At 43.4% G+C, this 14,860-nt stretch overlaps 1 protein-coding gene across 1 annotated transcript in view; it reads left to right on the forward strand.

Annotated features, from left to right (window-relative positions):
• Positions 1-13,618, forward strand: part of Grin2a (glutamate ionotropic receptor NMDA type subunit 2A) — a 422,244-nt gene extending 408,626 nt beyond the window's left edge. Inside the window, 1 exon segment of the mRNA NM_012573.4 lies at positions 1,835-13,618. Within this exon segment, the coding sequence (NP_036705.3) occupies positions 1,835-3,634 (1,800 nt within the window). The 3' untranslated portion in view covers positions 3,635-13,618.
• Positions 13,619-14,860: the final 1,242 nt, after the last annotated feature.

Genomic DNA, 14,860 nt, shown 5'->3' on the forward strand with positions numbered 1-14,860 from the left:
TATGCCAAAGTCAGCAATAGATCTGCCTTATGAATCCACTTCCGGGATGGCTTCTTGGGAATCTTAGGTGGAGACTTTTCAAATTTCCATAGGCTTAATCCAATTGTTTCCATTGGGCATGCTGCCAACATCTGGATATGGATAGGAGAAAGCCAGGGGGCCACAAACCCAAAGATTACTCATGGTCTACCTATGAGAGCAGCATGAACAGAGAGCCCCTCCTTTGATACCAGGAGAGCAGCGAGTTTTCAGTCAAAGAGAAGGTATTTTTTTTAAGAAAGGAAAAGGGCATGGAAGATGTGGAGACTTTGAGATGGCAGTGGTCATATCTCACTTTCCCAGCATTCCCTGGTCTCATTATCTCATGGATGAATTTAAAGCTATACACTGTGCCACAAAATCTGCCCTGTAAAGATCAGTGAAAATCAAGTTCTAGCTGTATCAAATGAACAAGTAAGAAGCCTAAGAAGATGGCTACAGCACTGTAGACCATGAGTCACTTGGGCCCTTTACCTCACTGTGATTGGCTTCAGCCATAAGCTGATATCCTCACATCAAGGCAAGACCTCTAATATCTCAGACCTGAGCCTCATGTCTCCATCTCTGTAATGTGTATGATTTCCCTTACATGGACCAAATGCTTCCTTATTTTTATTTTTTGAAGTTTTTTTTCTACCTTTTTTATATAAGCTCTCACTGTATAGCCTATTTTGACTTTCTACTGATTCAGATTCTGAGCACTGGGATTTCAGGCCTTCATGAATTTGCATGGTATCTTCCTTTCTTTGAAACAAGTCAATGAACCCAGGAAGGGAATATTTTCTGATTGGCTTCTTGAATAGGTCACAAGCCTTGACTGATAGCTTTAGCACAATCGTAGAGGTTATTCTGGTGATTTGTGAAAATAATTAACAATGGTTGTCCCTTTTTGGTGATTCTGTCAATAGTTAGCCTGCTGACATTTAAACTTCAAAGGTGATAAAATGTTATAAATTTCTGAGCTAGATCTAGGTGCTGGGAAGGTCAATAAAGTATCCTTATATGCCACTGAAAGGGCATAGGAGTGTTGATAGTTATACAAGTATTGGTTGATACCACTTCTTAAACTTCATGTGTAACTTTTTGCAAAGGAATCAGGTTATCCTGGGACAGAGCAATCCTATAGGACTGATTGTTGTGTGGTTTTTTTTTTTTCTTGAGACATGGGAGAGACATGGGAACAAATCTTCTGTTCACCCCAAAATAGGATACCAATGACTAGACAAAGAAACGGTTCCACCCAAGTCTAAATTAGTGGCCAAATGAGTTTATTGGTGTCACTTACACATATGGGTGAAGGGTCACTTAGAGGAGCGTTGATGACTCAGTGACAGCTGCATCATCAAACCCTACCCTGACCAGGAGACAAATGATATAAGCTCCATTATTGGACCTCACTGCTGACATGCGAGCAGCTCTGATTTCTGAGTCTCTCAGCTCTAATGGTCATGAAGTCTCCCCTCCTCACCAATAGTTACTACTTGTATTATCTGGGAGAAGAGTCTTGTGAATCCTGTAAGCCTCGGGAGCTGTCTGAGACTTATGAGTTATATTGACTTTCTGGGTCTTAATTGAATGTTTTTGCTAGCTAAGTGGTTCCACAACACTGGTGTATTACAACTCACCTTACCTATTGGAGTATGATAATCAGGATTCAGACTGAGCTCTACTTTCTTTCTGTGACTCCCTCAAGATATTCATGGTTCACCTTTGCAGGTAAAGCTCAGATGGGCAAGTGATTTCATTCTAGTTTCATTCATGCTGTTGATGTATGTTTTGTGTTACTCTTTCACAGGGCATCTATAGTTGCATCCATGGGGTACACATTGAAGAAAAGAAGAAATCTCCAGATTTCAATCTGACTGGATCACAGAGCAACATGCTAAAGCTTCTTCGGTCAGCTAAAAACATCTCCAATATGTCCAACATGAACTCCTCAAGAATGGACTCACCTAAAAGAGCTACTGACTTCATTCAAAGAGGGTCACTTATTGTGGACATGGTTTCAGACAAGGGAAATTTGATATATTCAGACAACAGATCCTTTCAAGGGAAGGACAGTATATTTGGAGACAACATGAATGAACTCCAAACATTTGTGGCCAACAGGCACAAGGATAATCTCAGTAACTATGTGTTTCAAGGACAGCATCCTCTCACTCTCAATGAGTCCAACCCTAACACAGTAGAGGTGGCTGTCAGCACTGAATCCAAAGGGAACTCCCGACCCCGGCAGCTTTGGAAGAAATCCATGGAGTCTCTACGCCAGGATTCTCTAAACCAGAACCCAGTCTCCCAGAGGGATGAGAAGACTGCAGAGAATCGGACCCACTCGCTAAAGAGTCCTAGGTATCTTCCAGAAGAGGTAGCCCACTCTGACATTTCAGAAACCTCAAGCCGGGCCACATGCCACAGGGAGCCAGATAACAATAAGAACCACAAGACCAAGGATAACTTCAAACGGTCAATGGCCTCTAAGTATCCCAAGGACTGTAGCGATGTTGACCGCACCTACATGAAAACCAAAGCAAGTTCTCCCAGGGATAAGATCTATACCATTGATGGTGAGAAGGAGCCCAGCTTCCACTTAGATCCTCCTCAGTTTGTTGAGAATATAACCCTGCCTGAGAATGTGGGCTTCCCAGATACCTACCAAGATCACAATGAGAACTTCCGCAAGGGGGACTCCACACTGCCCATGAACAGGAACCCATTACATAATGAAGACGGGCTTCCCAACAATGACCAATATAAACTCTATGCCAAGCACTTTACCTTGAAAGACAAGGGTTCCCCACACAGTGAGGGCAGTGATCGATACCGGCAGAACTCCACACATTGCAGAAGCTGCCTTTCGAATCTGCCCACCTACTCAGGCCACTTTACCATGAGGTCTCCTTTCAAGTGTGATGCCTGTCTGCGGATGGGGAATCTCTATGACATTGATGAAGACCAGATGCTTCAGGAGACAGGTAACCCAGCTACTCGGGAGGAGGTCTACCAGCAGGACTGGTCACAGAACAACGCCCTCCAGTTCCAGAAGAACAAGCTAAGGATTAACCGACAGCACTCCTATGATAACATTCTGGACAAACCCAGAGAGATAGACCTTAGCAGGCCCTCCCGGAGCATAAGCCTCAAGGACAGGGAACGGCTACTGGAGGGCAACTTGTATGGGAGCCTGTTCAGTGTCCCCTCAAGCAAACTCTTGGGGAACAAAAGCTCCCTTTTCCCCCAAGGTCTGGAGGACAGCAAGAGGAGCAAGTCTCTCTTGCCAGACCACGCCTCTGATAATCCTTTCCTCCACACGTATGGGGATGACCAACGCTTAGTTATCGGGAGATGTCCCTCGGACCCTTACAAACACTCATTGCCATCACAGGCGGTAAATGACAGCTATCTTCGGTCATCCTTGAGGTCAACAGCATCATATTGCTCCAGGGACAGTCGGGGCCACAGTGATGTGTATATTTCAGAGCATGTTATGCCTTATGCTGCAAATAAGAATACCATGTACTCTACCCCCAGGGTTTTAAATTCCTGCAGCAATAGACGAGTGTACAAGAAAATGCCTAGTATCGAATCTGATGTTTAAGATCTTCCATCAGTATTTATCTATAAGGAAACATATAGAATGGCCAACATTATAGAGGGTAAATGTTGGATGTCCGATAGCACCCTACTAGGAGGAAGAGGGTACAGGGAGGTACTTTTTGTTGGCTCTTTTGCACATGGCTCCATGCCATAATCTTCCACTCAAGGAATCTTGTGAGATATGTGCTGAGCACAGCATATACCACGTAGGTGAATCCTTAACCAAAAACAAATAAATACACATGGGCAAGTCTCCCAGACATGGCGACTGGGCACGGCGGCAATAATGGTGCATCAGACGGCGATGGTGACATTGTGGTTGCCTATATTCCAAATTCCATGAAGATCAATCCACCATGTAACTTCCCCCATCAGAAATGCCTCACAGTTTCTCTAATACAGAATAAGCAATATGGTATGCATGTAAGTCTGACGCAGACAATAAGACAGTTAAGAATGCATCTGCACTGTAGTAAGATTGACATGTGCAAGGATTAAGAAGTTTGGCTTGTAACAGTTCTCAGATTTCTTGTTATGCCTTCCATGACAACCCTGGATCAGTCCCCCTTAAACTCCAGGTTCGCCCCCCCCCAAAGAATAGCAAATCAGCGTGTTTGTGGCACCCACACTACTTTCATTGTAGGCTTCCCCCAAGACACACCTGGAACAAATAGCCCCAGGGACTCTCAGGTGGAGAACTGTAAGAATCTCTTTGGATGTTAATGTGTGTGTATCTCTCACCCTCAGCTTCATTGGTCTTGTTCGGAGCTGCATAAACACTTTTATGTCTTCGATATCTAAGTGTGGATCTTCTGTCTATGACATAATGGCTGTTGTAGTTAATCTTGAAGACTCATGTACGTAAGTCTGCATTTCCTCCCTTCTGGTGATGACTCAGGGTTGTATAGTATCTCTTACCTGACCCCTCCCAGAGTAACGTAACTTGTTCTGTCCCCAGACAGCCATGATGGTGTCTAACTAGCTGTGTGTTGTGTTCCTAGAGTTGTTAATGTGGTGACATGTGCCAGCAGCCATGTGTAATCTGTAAGAAGTCCCATGCTATCTGTGTGTCCAAGGCTAGCATGGTTTTACATTTATGTCCCTCAAAGTCAGGAAACTCTTAGACAATTATTTCTATACAAACCTCCTCAAATCAAAAGCCTTCAGACATCAGCCACTTGTGTGTCCCCCCCCCAAGCACCCTTCCAACTGTGGATAAACTCAGTAAAACAAGGGATTTCTATCCTCTGAAATGTACACCTTCTTGGAGGTGAATTTCTTCCCCAGCACCAACAGAAACCAATGAGAAGTCTTCAACGCATTTGTCATTTCTGAGCTGCCTGCATTGTCCTATTCTTGGCCCACTGAGCCTGTGCATATATGACAGAACAGATACTCATTAGATTAAAAAAAAGAAAAACTGGAGCCAATGAGGGGAATATTCGTGCATGGAAAATGTCTTAGCACATAATTTTTTATCACATTTTTAAAAAGGACTCAAAAGGTAGTTATGATACCTTATTAGACAAGGACATTCACAAAAGCAGAAAATAATATGAATTAAACATTTTATATGCTTCTTTTCTAGCAATTAGTATATTTCCAATGCATTATTGTCCTTGAAATAGCCAGGCTGCTGACCGTGGTATTTCGCAGGAGACTTTAGTTGGTTGGGTAACTCTCTCCCATGAAGGATTCTAACCATTTCTTGTTTTTCCTCTTACTGAATCTTGGCTTGGGTTCTTGGAGAAAGGGATCGCACGACAGGTTGAAATTTCATCCCTGTTCTTTTCTTCGTGGTGTTCTATTTTATAGGTGGGATTGTCCAACTACAAGTTAAGCAGGGAAGGTTCTCTTAGAGCTTGGGGCTGCTTCAGAAGGAGCTAGCAGAGGGAAAGTTCATTTGACCTACAGTGTTGCAGAATGACAAAAAGCGATGCAATACACCGGAGGACCAGAGGTGGAGTGGCAGAGGGGGTGAGGATCTCTCTTCCTGTGCTCTTGCAGAACACAGAAGGAGGCTGGGGTGGAGCTAGAGGGCTGAGGTCACAGGACTAGGGTGGAGCCAGCGGTCTGGGGCAGAGCTAGAAGGCTGAGGTCACAGGACTAGGGTGGAGCCAGTGGTCTGGGGCGGAGCTAGAAGGCTGGGGCGGAGCTAGAAGTTGATAAGCTTTAAAGTCACGTTTTATTCCTTGGACAGAGCCATCCTTTCCTTCCCCAAGTCCCACAGCTGGGGAAATGTGCATTAGAGAACCTAGAACAGTCTCCCTGATTTTTGATCTTAAATTTGAGCTTCAGTGTGTGTAGTGTCCTTTCACCCCTTTTACTTTATTTCCCCATAGGATTCCACACCTGTATTCCTCCTGCTAGGACTGCTGTTGTGTCCTCACAGAACTGACTCTTAAGCCTCCCTGGAATACAGAATCATGACTTGTCACAAATCTGAGGAGCATTCTGCTTTCCCGGATTGTCCTCAAAGCCCAGGGTGCTGTTGAATGTCCCACATTTTAGTGAGAGTACAAATGGCATTTATACTGCCTCCTCAAAACCCTCTCTGGAAAATTCAGGATCATTTCTGCTATTAACTCTGTACAAAAGAAGCTAAAATGAGGCTTTTGGAAGAATCAGTCACATAATGGGAAAGAATACGTTTGTTTTAACACCAAGATATTTACAAAAATAAGTCATGGTAGTTAGGGGCTGTGTGGCAAACATTTGCTTTTCCCTCTCCTCTAATTTGCTGCCTCTTGCACATGATAACTTCAAAGAAGAAAACGAGGAGGTCACGTTCCAAGTGAGAGGTAATCATGTGGGCTTGTTTGAAGGAAAGCCAAGTGAGATCCATCCTTTTCAAAACTAACCCCGAGGGTGGCAAATGGCACCTACGGCCGGTGATGAGTACTGAGCAAGAGGCCTTGGCCTGGGTATCACTTAGAGGGTTCCCACACTAAACCCAACCTCTGAGTCCTTAGACTTACAGATGCTAAGAAGCCAGTGTCTCTTAACTCAAAGGCCTGATCTTTCCCTGGACTAAGTCAGGGCAGCCGCCCTGGGCAGTTGTCTTGGCAATTCTTTTGTTTTCCTCATTTTGGAAAGGACCAGACTGGTCCTCAGATGTCAATACTTGAAAGCAAACAGCCATGCATCTGTCCTTGCACCTGAACCGGTGCAAATGCTGTGCACAAGAGAAGCTCCCAGAGCATGACCTTCACTCCGCCAAACCTCGGTGCTCTGGGGGAACAGGTCCACCACCCCAATGCTGCAGGTTTAGTATACTTCTGGTTCCAGTGCTGTGGAGTTAGGCAAGCCCCCATGGGTCTGTCTTCCTGTCAGTAAGACCTGCATGCGACTCAAGGGATGAGGACCTCACCAGGCATGGAGAGGGATGGTGACTGCTCTGTCCTCAGCACTAGTGACTATCTCTTACCATGCTCTGGGTTTTCTCCTCCCTGCCTCAAAGGATACTTGAGAAGACTTAATATTTAGCTGTCTGGTGGAAGCATTGAGATCTATCCATTTCAGCAAAAACGGTCAAATCAATTCACACTTATTTTCTGGGCAGAGAAAAAAAATTACACCTTGTTTACAAATGAAATAGTTTCATTTAAATGGGACTTTAGCCAAGGCAGTTAATTAGTCAAAAGATCCAGGGTCGTCACGCAGTCTCATGGTGTTTATTCCGTTTGGTATGTCTACCGCTGATATGTATTTAATATTCTGCATCTTCTCAGGAAATGACAAATGCCCTGAATTCTTTTGCAAATAGAATTGCTAATGAAAAAGAAAAAGAAAGTTGGTGTTAATTAAATGATGATTAAAAATTTATCTCCCTTAAAACTAAAAAGTGCGGCTTTAGTAATTGCTTGTCATATAAATAAATACCTTGCACTGAACTCCCTTGTGGTTTAAGACCTAAATAAATACCGATTCAAGAACCTGAAATCTTTCAGAGAAGTTGAAGGTGCCCGGTAGCATGATGCACATTCCTGTACTGTTTCTGTGTGAGGAACTATTGTATGTGAATCCTTCAGCAAAGGATAGAAGCTATTTCAACATGGAGCTGTTTATCACTAACCTTGGCTATAGTACACTTACCCGGATCTCAAGAGATAGGATTTAAACAGGAGGACGCCAAATTTATCAGTTCATATTTAATAGTAATTCAAGCTCTAAAGAAAAGAGCCCTAGCGCTGGAGAGATGGCTCAGTGGTTAAGAGCACTGGCTGCTTTTCCAGAGGTCCTGAGTTCAAATCCCAGCAACCACATGGTGGCTCCCAACCATCTGTAACTTTAGTTCTAGGGGATTTGACACCTCACACAGATATACATGCAGGCAAAGCATCAATGCACACAAAAATAAATAACTCTTTTTAAAAAAGGAAGAAAGAAAAACAGACAGAAAAGAGACCTTCCTTCCAAAGGCCTTGTCCTCTTGCACGTCAGTCAAAACTTGTCTTGTCTGTGCCTCCCTCTTCCTTTGGATAAATGGGGTGAAAAGTATTCATTGAGAGTTCCGGTATCTCTACTTGAAAAGTTTTTCCAATGCAGAGTTGCCCTTTTCCGCTCAGCCATTTTCCTACGTACTGTGTTCATCTCTAATTGTCTCTGCTGAGGTCGGCTTGATACAGATCAGAGATGACTAAATGCACTTCTGTTAATACAGTTGCTCATGTACACATGTATATATTATACATGCTTGGTTTCTACAATCCACACTTAAGTGTATTATCCAAACAAACCTGTACATATTGTAAAGTTTAACGTTAAAAATTAAATGGGGGTGATGTTGTGAACACACGGGAAAGCCATTCTGATTATTTTGATAGGAGGGTATTTATGTAGAGAAGGCATTCTATTTTTTTAAATATCAGCTCTAGGAAGGGTGACAGGGCTCGGGGGATTTGAGCACTGATGTACTTTGTCCCCTTAAGTATCAAAATCATGGAGAGAAGAGTGCAATCTATGCTGCTTACGTTCACTTTTGACTATGATGCCGGTGTACATGTGTAAACCCATCAAAAGACATAGACTTTCTAGTTCTTTTCTCTTTTGGCTCATTCTGTGCCTAGAAGTGCTATCAGCATAGAAGAAGTTCACAGTACCTGCTTGGAAGGGCCTTAGATTAAATGGATTTTGTAGATCGATACTAAGATTTGGGGAAAGGGGACAAGAGAGGGTGACAAGGGACAGTAGTCTGTCTAAGATGAAGTCAGAAAGCACTGGAGCTGGGGCCGGAACCCAAGACTCAGTTCTGATTCCTAGCTGAGTATGATTTGCTAGGCTGACATACGTCTGGGTTTCTTCTGGGAAGACACCCTTCACGTGTTCCTCTTGAGTAGGAGTCAGAGAAAGTCACAGGACTGGCCTGGCTCTCCTTGCTTCCTGCTCTTTGCAGATCCAGGCATGACTCTTTGAATTTTGTTTTTCTTTAAGCTCCTTTGCAATCCTCACTCTCTCAGGATCCTGAGGCACAGGGGACGTTTCTTCAGGGGTCCTCTAGATAAGATCCACAGGGGACATCATTTAAAGTTTCAAACCAAAGATGAAAGAAGGCTGGCAGCCACCAGTGACTACACGGTGCTGTTGACCATGTGACACCAATCTGCCCGTAGGGACTGGACACAGTAACACTTTCCCTAATGTCCGATTTGGGGCTAAGGGCATTGAAATGGACCTGGAAGTAGAGTCTCTTCCTGTAAGCAGTCCCTGGTTTGAAAATCGAATTCCATCATACAAAAGATAAGCAACGACTGTGAAACGAAAACAGATTAAATGTTGAAAATTAGAAACAGATAGTAATCCTATTGTAAGGAGACCAAAAAATTAATTGATACCGTAATCAAACACTCAAGTCCTCCCTTGAGTTTTAAGGAACTTTGGAAAAACACAGTTGGTGTCGCTGGAAATAGCCTTGAATTTTTTGAGCCTTCTGAGATGGTGAGGTGGAGCACAGGAGCAGCTAAACAAAGGGGGATAACCTCATCCCTCCTTATTTTTTGCACGAGTAATCTTGGGTCTGGCTCCAACCAGCCCTGCATGGCTTACCAAAGCATGTCTCAAATGCTTCAAAAGGGTTGAATTAGTCCTTCGAGGATGGGAAAATAGACTGTGATGTAAAAGAAAAAGGGAAAGGAGGAGGTTGGGTCATTTATGACTTGTAAAATCTTTTAATAGTTCAGGGTGTGGATGTGTCAGGGGAGAGAGTAGGGGACAGCTTTGTAAAGTCCCAAGTGCCTACTGCTATGCGTGGCAAAAGGAAGCGTCAGGTTTGCTAGTGAAAACAGAGGGCAAGAAGGTACAGAAGAGAAGGGAACCTGGTGTGTGTCTGGGAGGACGGAGCGATGTAGACGGTGTGGAAGATGCTCACACGCGGTGTGTGCCAGTCTGCACATGAGGCTGTTGCAGTTTCTGCTTGTCACAAGTGTGTACCGTGATCAGCGTCTGAACATTGAAATACACAACTCTGTCTATGCTGAAGAGAGCTTAGAATTTAAGTGTGATTGCCCCCGTTTTGAAGATAAGGAAACTGAGGCGAATACTGCTCTAAGCCTCACCAGCAACAAGGCCTAACTGATAAATACTCGTGTCAGATGTACCCTAGTAATGTCTGCTTTCCTCCAGAGAGGTCAGACTGGAAGCAGAAAGGGATTTACTAGTTTGGGGTCCCCAGGATTTTCCCTAAGTGTCCTATGAAAGTGGCCTGGTTTGGGGTGTATCAAGAATTCCTGGGGACCCCATGTCTGTTCACAGTCCCTTCCCAGACTAGAACACTGCTCACGTCTCTCCCTTCCCTGTGCTTGCACTCAGCATTAACTTTTCCTTTATTTCCTGTTTTTTCTCTTTTTCTTTGAAAACTTACCTTCTCTAATTAGCATGTGCCTAATCTTAAGTATCTCTTTCCCAATCTCCTTTCTTCTTTAACAGTTGGCATCAGGGCTAGTACCATTAATGTATGTATATAGAATGCGTTCATAGGTGTGTGGACCCAGTCACACACATGCATATGCACACACTGCCTTGTGGTCCTCAATCAAAACTGTCGTAAACACCATGACCCCTTTCTAAACGGGATGCTATTTGCAAATTCACTGATCCTGCCGTTCATCTGCATTGGCTTGTTTCTGCCAGGCAGACAGAATGAGGTTCAGAGATAGGGCAGGGAATGGGGAATAGTTTTGCATAAATGATTGAGTGCTTTAGTGTCAGGGTGATTGAGGGCCAGCTATTAAAATGCTGTTGTTGTCGTTGTTGTTGTTTCATTTGTTAAATTGCCTTAGAGATGCACTCCTGGTCATTAGTATCAGGATAATTGTTGATGCACCAACATTTGTTAACTTTATCCCAAGGAAGAGTGTTGAACTGGGATGCTTCCACAGCACTTTATAGAATTGGAGGGTGGCACGGTGTCGAACACGCCACACAGACGATGCTCCAGAGCACACGAGTGTCATCTGTGCATCCCCTCCCTCCCATGTTCTAAACCACACTTCTTTTCTGGCATTTATGTTTACAGTGAGGTGGAACACACTAAGCCCATTTTATAGATGAGAAGACTGAGCTCAGATCACAGGAAGGTTGTTTGGGGAGGCTCTGGAATTACATTTTCATAGAAAACTCAGTCATGATTCTAAATGCTTCTGAGGAGTCTTCAAACAGTATAAGCACTTTTAGCTTGATTTCTGAGAATAATTCTCTGGGTATTGTCACCCTTTGAGTTGATAGTCAAAGGCCTCTTAACGTAGAGGTTACTAGGGCTAGGGATACAGCTCAACTAGTTGTGTGTTTGCACAGCACATATGATCTGGGTTGCCTCCCGAGTGCTGCAAGCAGAAGCCAGGTGTGGTGGCACATGCCTGTGATTCCGGCACCCAGGAGGCAGAGGCAGGAGGATCATGAGTTCAAGGTTATACCCAGACTACATTGTGAGTTGGAGGCCAACTTGAACTACAAGAGACTCAGTCTTAAAAACTAAAACCAAACCACACAGGTCATTATTATTTAATAGCTACTCTGAGACCATGTGTTTCTGTAAGAGATGAGGAGACTGTCCCAGGGATGCTGAACTATGCAGAAAGTGGAGTGCCTCAATCAACAGGGCCAAGAGCTTCACGTCTTTCGAGCTGTATTTCAAAGCACACAATTCTCCTGTGAACCAGAACCAAACTATTTAAAACGGACTCCTTCCCCAGATTAGCTTCACAAGCAAGGCATTCGCAGAGTTCAGGAAGAAGCAAGACAGAAGCTATCACCACTCACCAATTCCTCTTAGATCTCATATCAGCAGAATGATGACTCTGCATTTTCACAGTGCTGCATCATTGCTCATCTCCCGTAGCCCTGGGTCATGGCTTCTTCTGCTTAATTCTCTTCCACACCTTTGGGAAGGTTTTAAAGTGAACCCTCCGAAGGATATTAGCATAACACCTAGCCAATACCACAGATGCCTTTTAAATTAATAAGGTTAATTGTTCTCCAGCTGACAGAAGTTTGTCTTTGGCATTTTCAATATTTCTCATTGATCTGACATTTTTCTGTTTCAAGCTTTTAAAGGGCTCAAATCAAAGGCTATTGATAACTGAGCGAAGCTAAGGTTCAGAAATGTACAAATACATTGTTTGGTTGTTTTTTCATGAGAAACAATTACAGACTTTGAATTCATTGAAGGTTTTTTACATTAGCCATGTGTGATATATTGAATTGTTTCTCTTCCCAGTCAGGCTAATTTGAACGAACAAACAGTATTGACTTTTAAAACCTATTTTCCTTTTTAAAGTATCTTAAATGTATTAAGTCTGTAGACAGAGCTCTGGGGATGCAGCCATTAGGGAAGTGCTCCACGTCGGAACAGAAGAATCAGACAGGGTTTTGTGGCTCATCTGAGCAATTGTCTTTGAAATTGTGATGGATTTGGAAAGCTCAAACTGACAACTCTAACATTCACATTAGCCTGACTTTTTCCATTGGTTAGGATGTAAATGAACAAAAATTTTCTAAAGACTTTAAGTCAGGGATATGTAGGAAACATGGTTGTTGTAAAACACAAATATTCACAAAAATAAATGTGGCTCAGATGCTTTCCAAGCCTGAGGGTCCCCAAAGATGTTTTTATGGTTGTCTTCAAAGTGCGACTGTTAATCTTGTTCATTCCCCCCATAAGACATAGGTAAGAGCATAGCCTTGCCAAATTAATTGGTAGAACTCATCATAGTTTATATGGCACTGGAATGTCTGTGTATGTGTACTTATATATTTTGAGCTGAATATCAGACAGAATTAGGTGAGTTAATTGGTGGCTTGAATAAGAAATAGGTATTAAAGTCATAAATAGTGTTCTCCTCAGACAGTAAGAGAAGGTAAACTATTCATTTTCTAGTCGTGCTGTAAGACTTGCATAATGTACAAGCTACCCATTGCCCACAGGAGAGTTATCGAATTAGACAGCTTATCCATAAAGCCTTTCCATATGAGTCCATCTTTAACCCAGTATGAATGAGATTGAACTCATGCAGAAGGTTCCCATCCACAGCTACATTAAACAGCGTCTAAAACTCACATCAGGACTGGCTTGATGTCGTGTACGGTGGATCCAAGGATAGCTGTGTGCTCCGTCAGTGGTCCGCATCTGGGAGTAGATATTCACCTCCACATCACAGCAGTTTATACTGTCATGTCTGATCAGCTGCATGAGGAAGTGCTGATGACCGTATTAACTATTTCCAAGCATAGCTACAAAACTACACGTTTGCTTAACACCTTTCGATGATAGAGGAAGTATATACTATGGTTGTCTTCTTGTAGTATGTCTTTTTTAATTTTGTTCAATGTGATATCAACTGTTTTAAGGAATGGGATTTGACATGTGTGTGCAAATTGATATGTACATAATTCCCGAGGCAATGCAAGTGCCCACCATACAGTGTAAAAATGTAAATAGAGGAAATTTCATTTTTCTAATAAAGATAATTTCTGCCAATTGATATGAAAATGAGAAATGGAGCTGTGGTCTTTGTTGTGTTCATTGCTTCTGCTGCCTACACCTGGCAGCTCCCCTGGGACTGTGTGAAAGCGAACCCACCTTTTAGATCAGAGGAGAAAAAAACAAAGTACATTTCAAGGAGAAGCAGTCCGGCCAGTGAGGAGGGTTCTGTGGGCAGCACAGGGTAGTGGCCTGGGGTGGGTATAGCCATTTAGGGAAGTGCTTGTCCTATTAGGGTGAGGTTTGCTTGTGTGTAGTTTCTTGGCATGCAATTTATGCCATATACACAAGGGAAGTCTAGATTGGTATATATATACATATATACACATATATATATACACACACATATATATGTGTGTGTGTGTGTGTGCGTGTGTGTGTGTGTGTATGATGTTTTATATATATATGATGTTATGCATGGAATTTCCAGCTATGTAATCTCTGGCATACAAATAAGAGACATGCAAATTAGAGCAGTCTTATTCAATCAAAGTTCAGTCCTGGTCATAGGCTTGGAGCAAGGCTACAGCTCCATGGGGCTGTGTTATATGGTTCCCAGTCCAGTGGTCTGACTGCAGGGGACAGTTCTTTGTGTTTGTTTGAGATTTCCTAAACCAAACAAAAATTTTATAATAGAGCATCCAATTCTCTCTCTCTCCCTTCCTCCCTTCCTTCCTCCCCCTCCCTCCATTCCTCCCTCCTCCCCTCTTCTTCTCCCCTTTCTACTCCCTCCCCTTTGTGTGTGTGTGTGTGTGTGTGTGTGTGTGTGTGTGTGTGTGTGTGTGTTATAGGAGGGGGTCGACAGACCATGGAATTGGGGAGAATCTTCAGGATTTCAGCTGAAAGCCTTGCCTTTTATCCTGAGCTCATCCCACATCTCCCTGGACATCTCCCACACTCACAGCCTGGACTCTGGTGTTGACCTCTACCAAGACCCACTTTCCCTCATATGGCTGTGGGTGTTTCTCAGCCTCATTGCTGTTGACCAAAGTCAGACGCAGACCATCCACAGTCCCATCCTCCGTCTCACGAAGAGTGAACAGATCTGTTTGCTCCCTGTAGCCAATCAGAACACAGTGCCTAGTAGCACGTCTCCACTTTCATCCCAGGAAACAGCTCTGCTACTGAACGGATTTCTCAGGCCAGCCGTGCAGAGGTCATTCCTCACCCTAGTTCTCTTTTCATACAGTCCGTCAGGGAGGTCTGTCTGCACGACCCTTGCACTGTACTCAGGCTCTGTCTGCTTTGTCT

This window comes from Rattus norvegicus, chromosome 10 (genome assembly GCF_021556685.1).
Source record: "Rattus norvegicus strain SHRSP/BbbUtx chromosome 10, alternate assembly SHRSP_T2T, whole genome shotgun sequence".
In the NCBI taxonomy this organism is placed as follows: domain Eukaryota; kingdom Metazoa; phylum Chordata; class Mammalia; order Rodentia; family Muridae; genus Rattus; species Rattus norvegicus.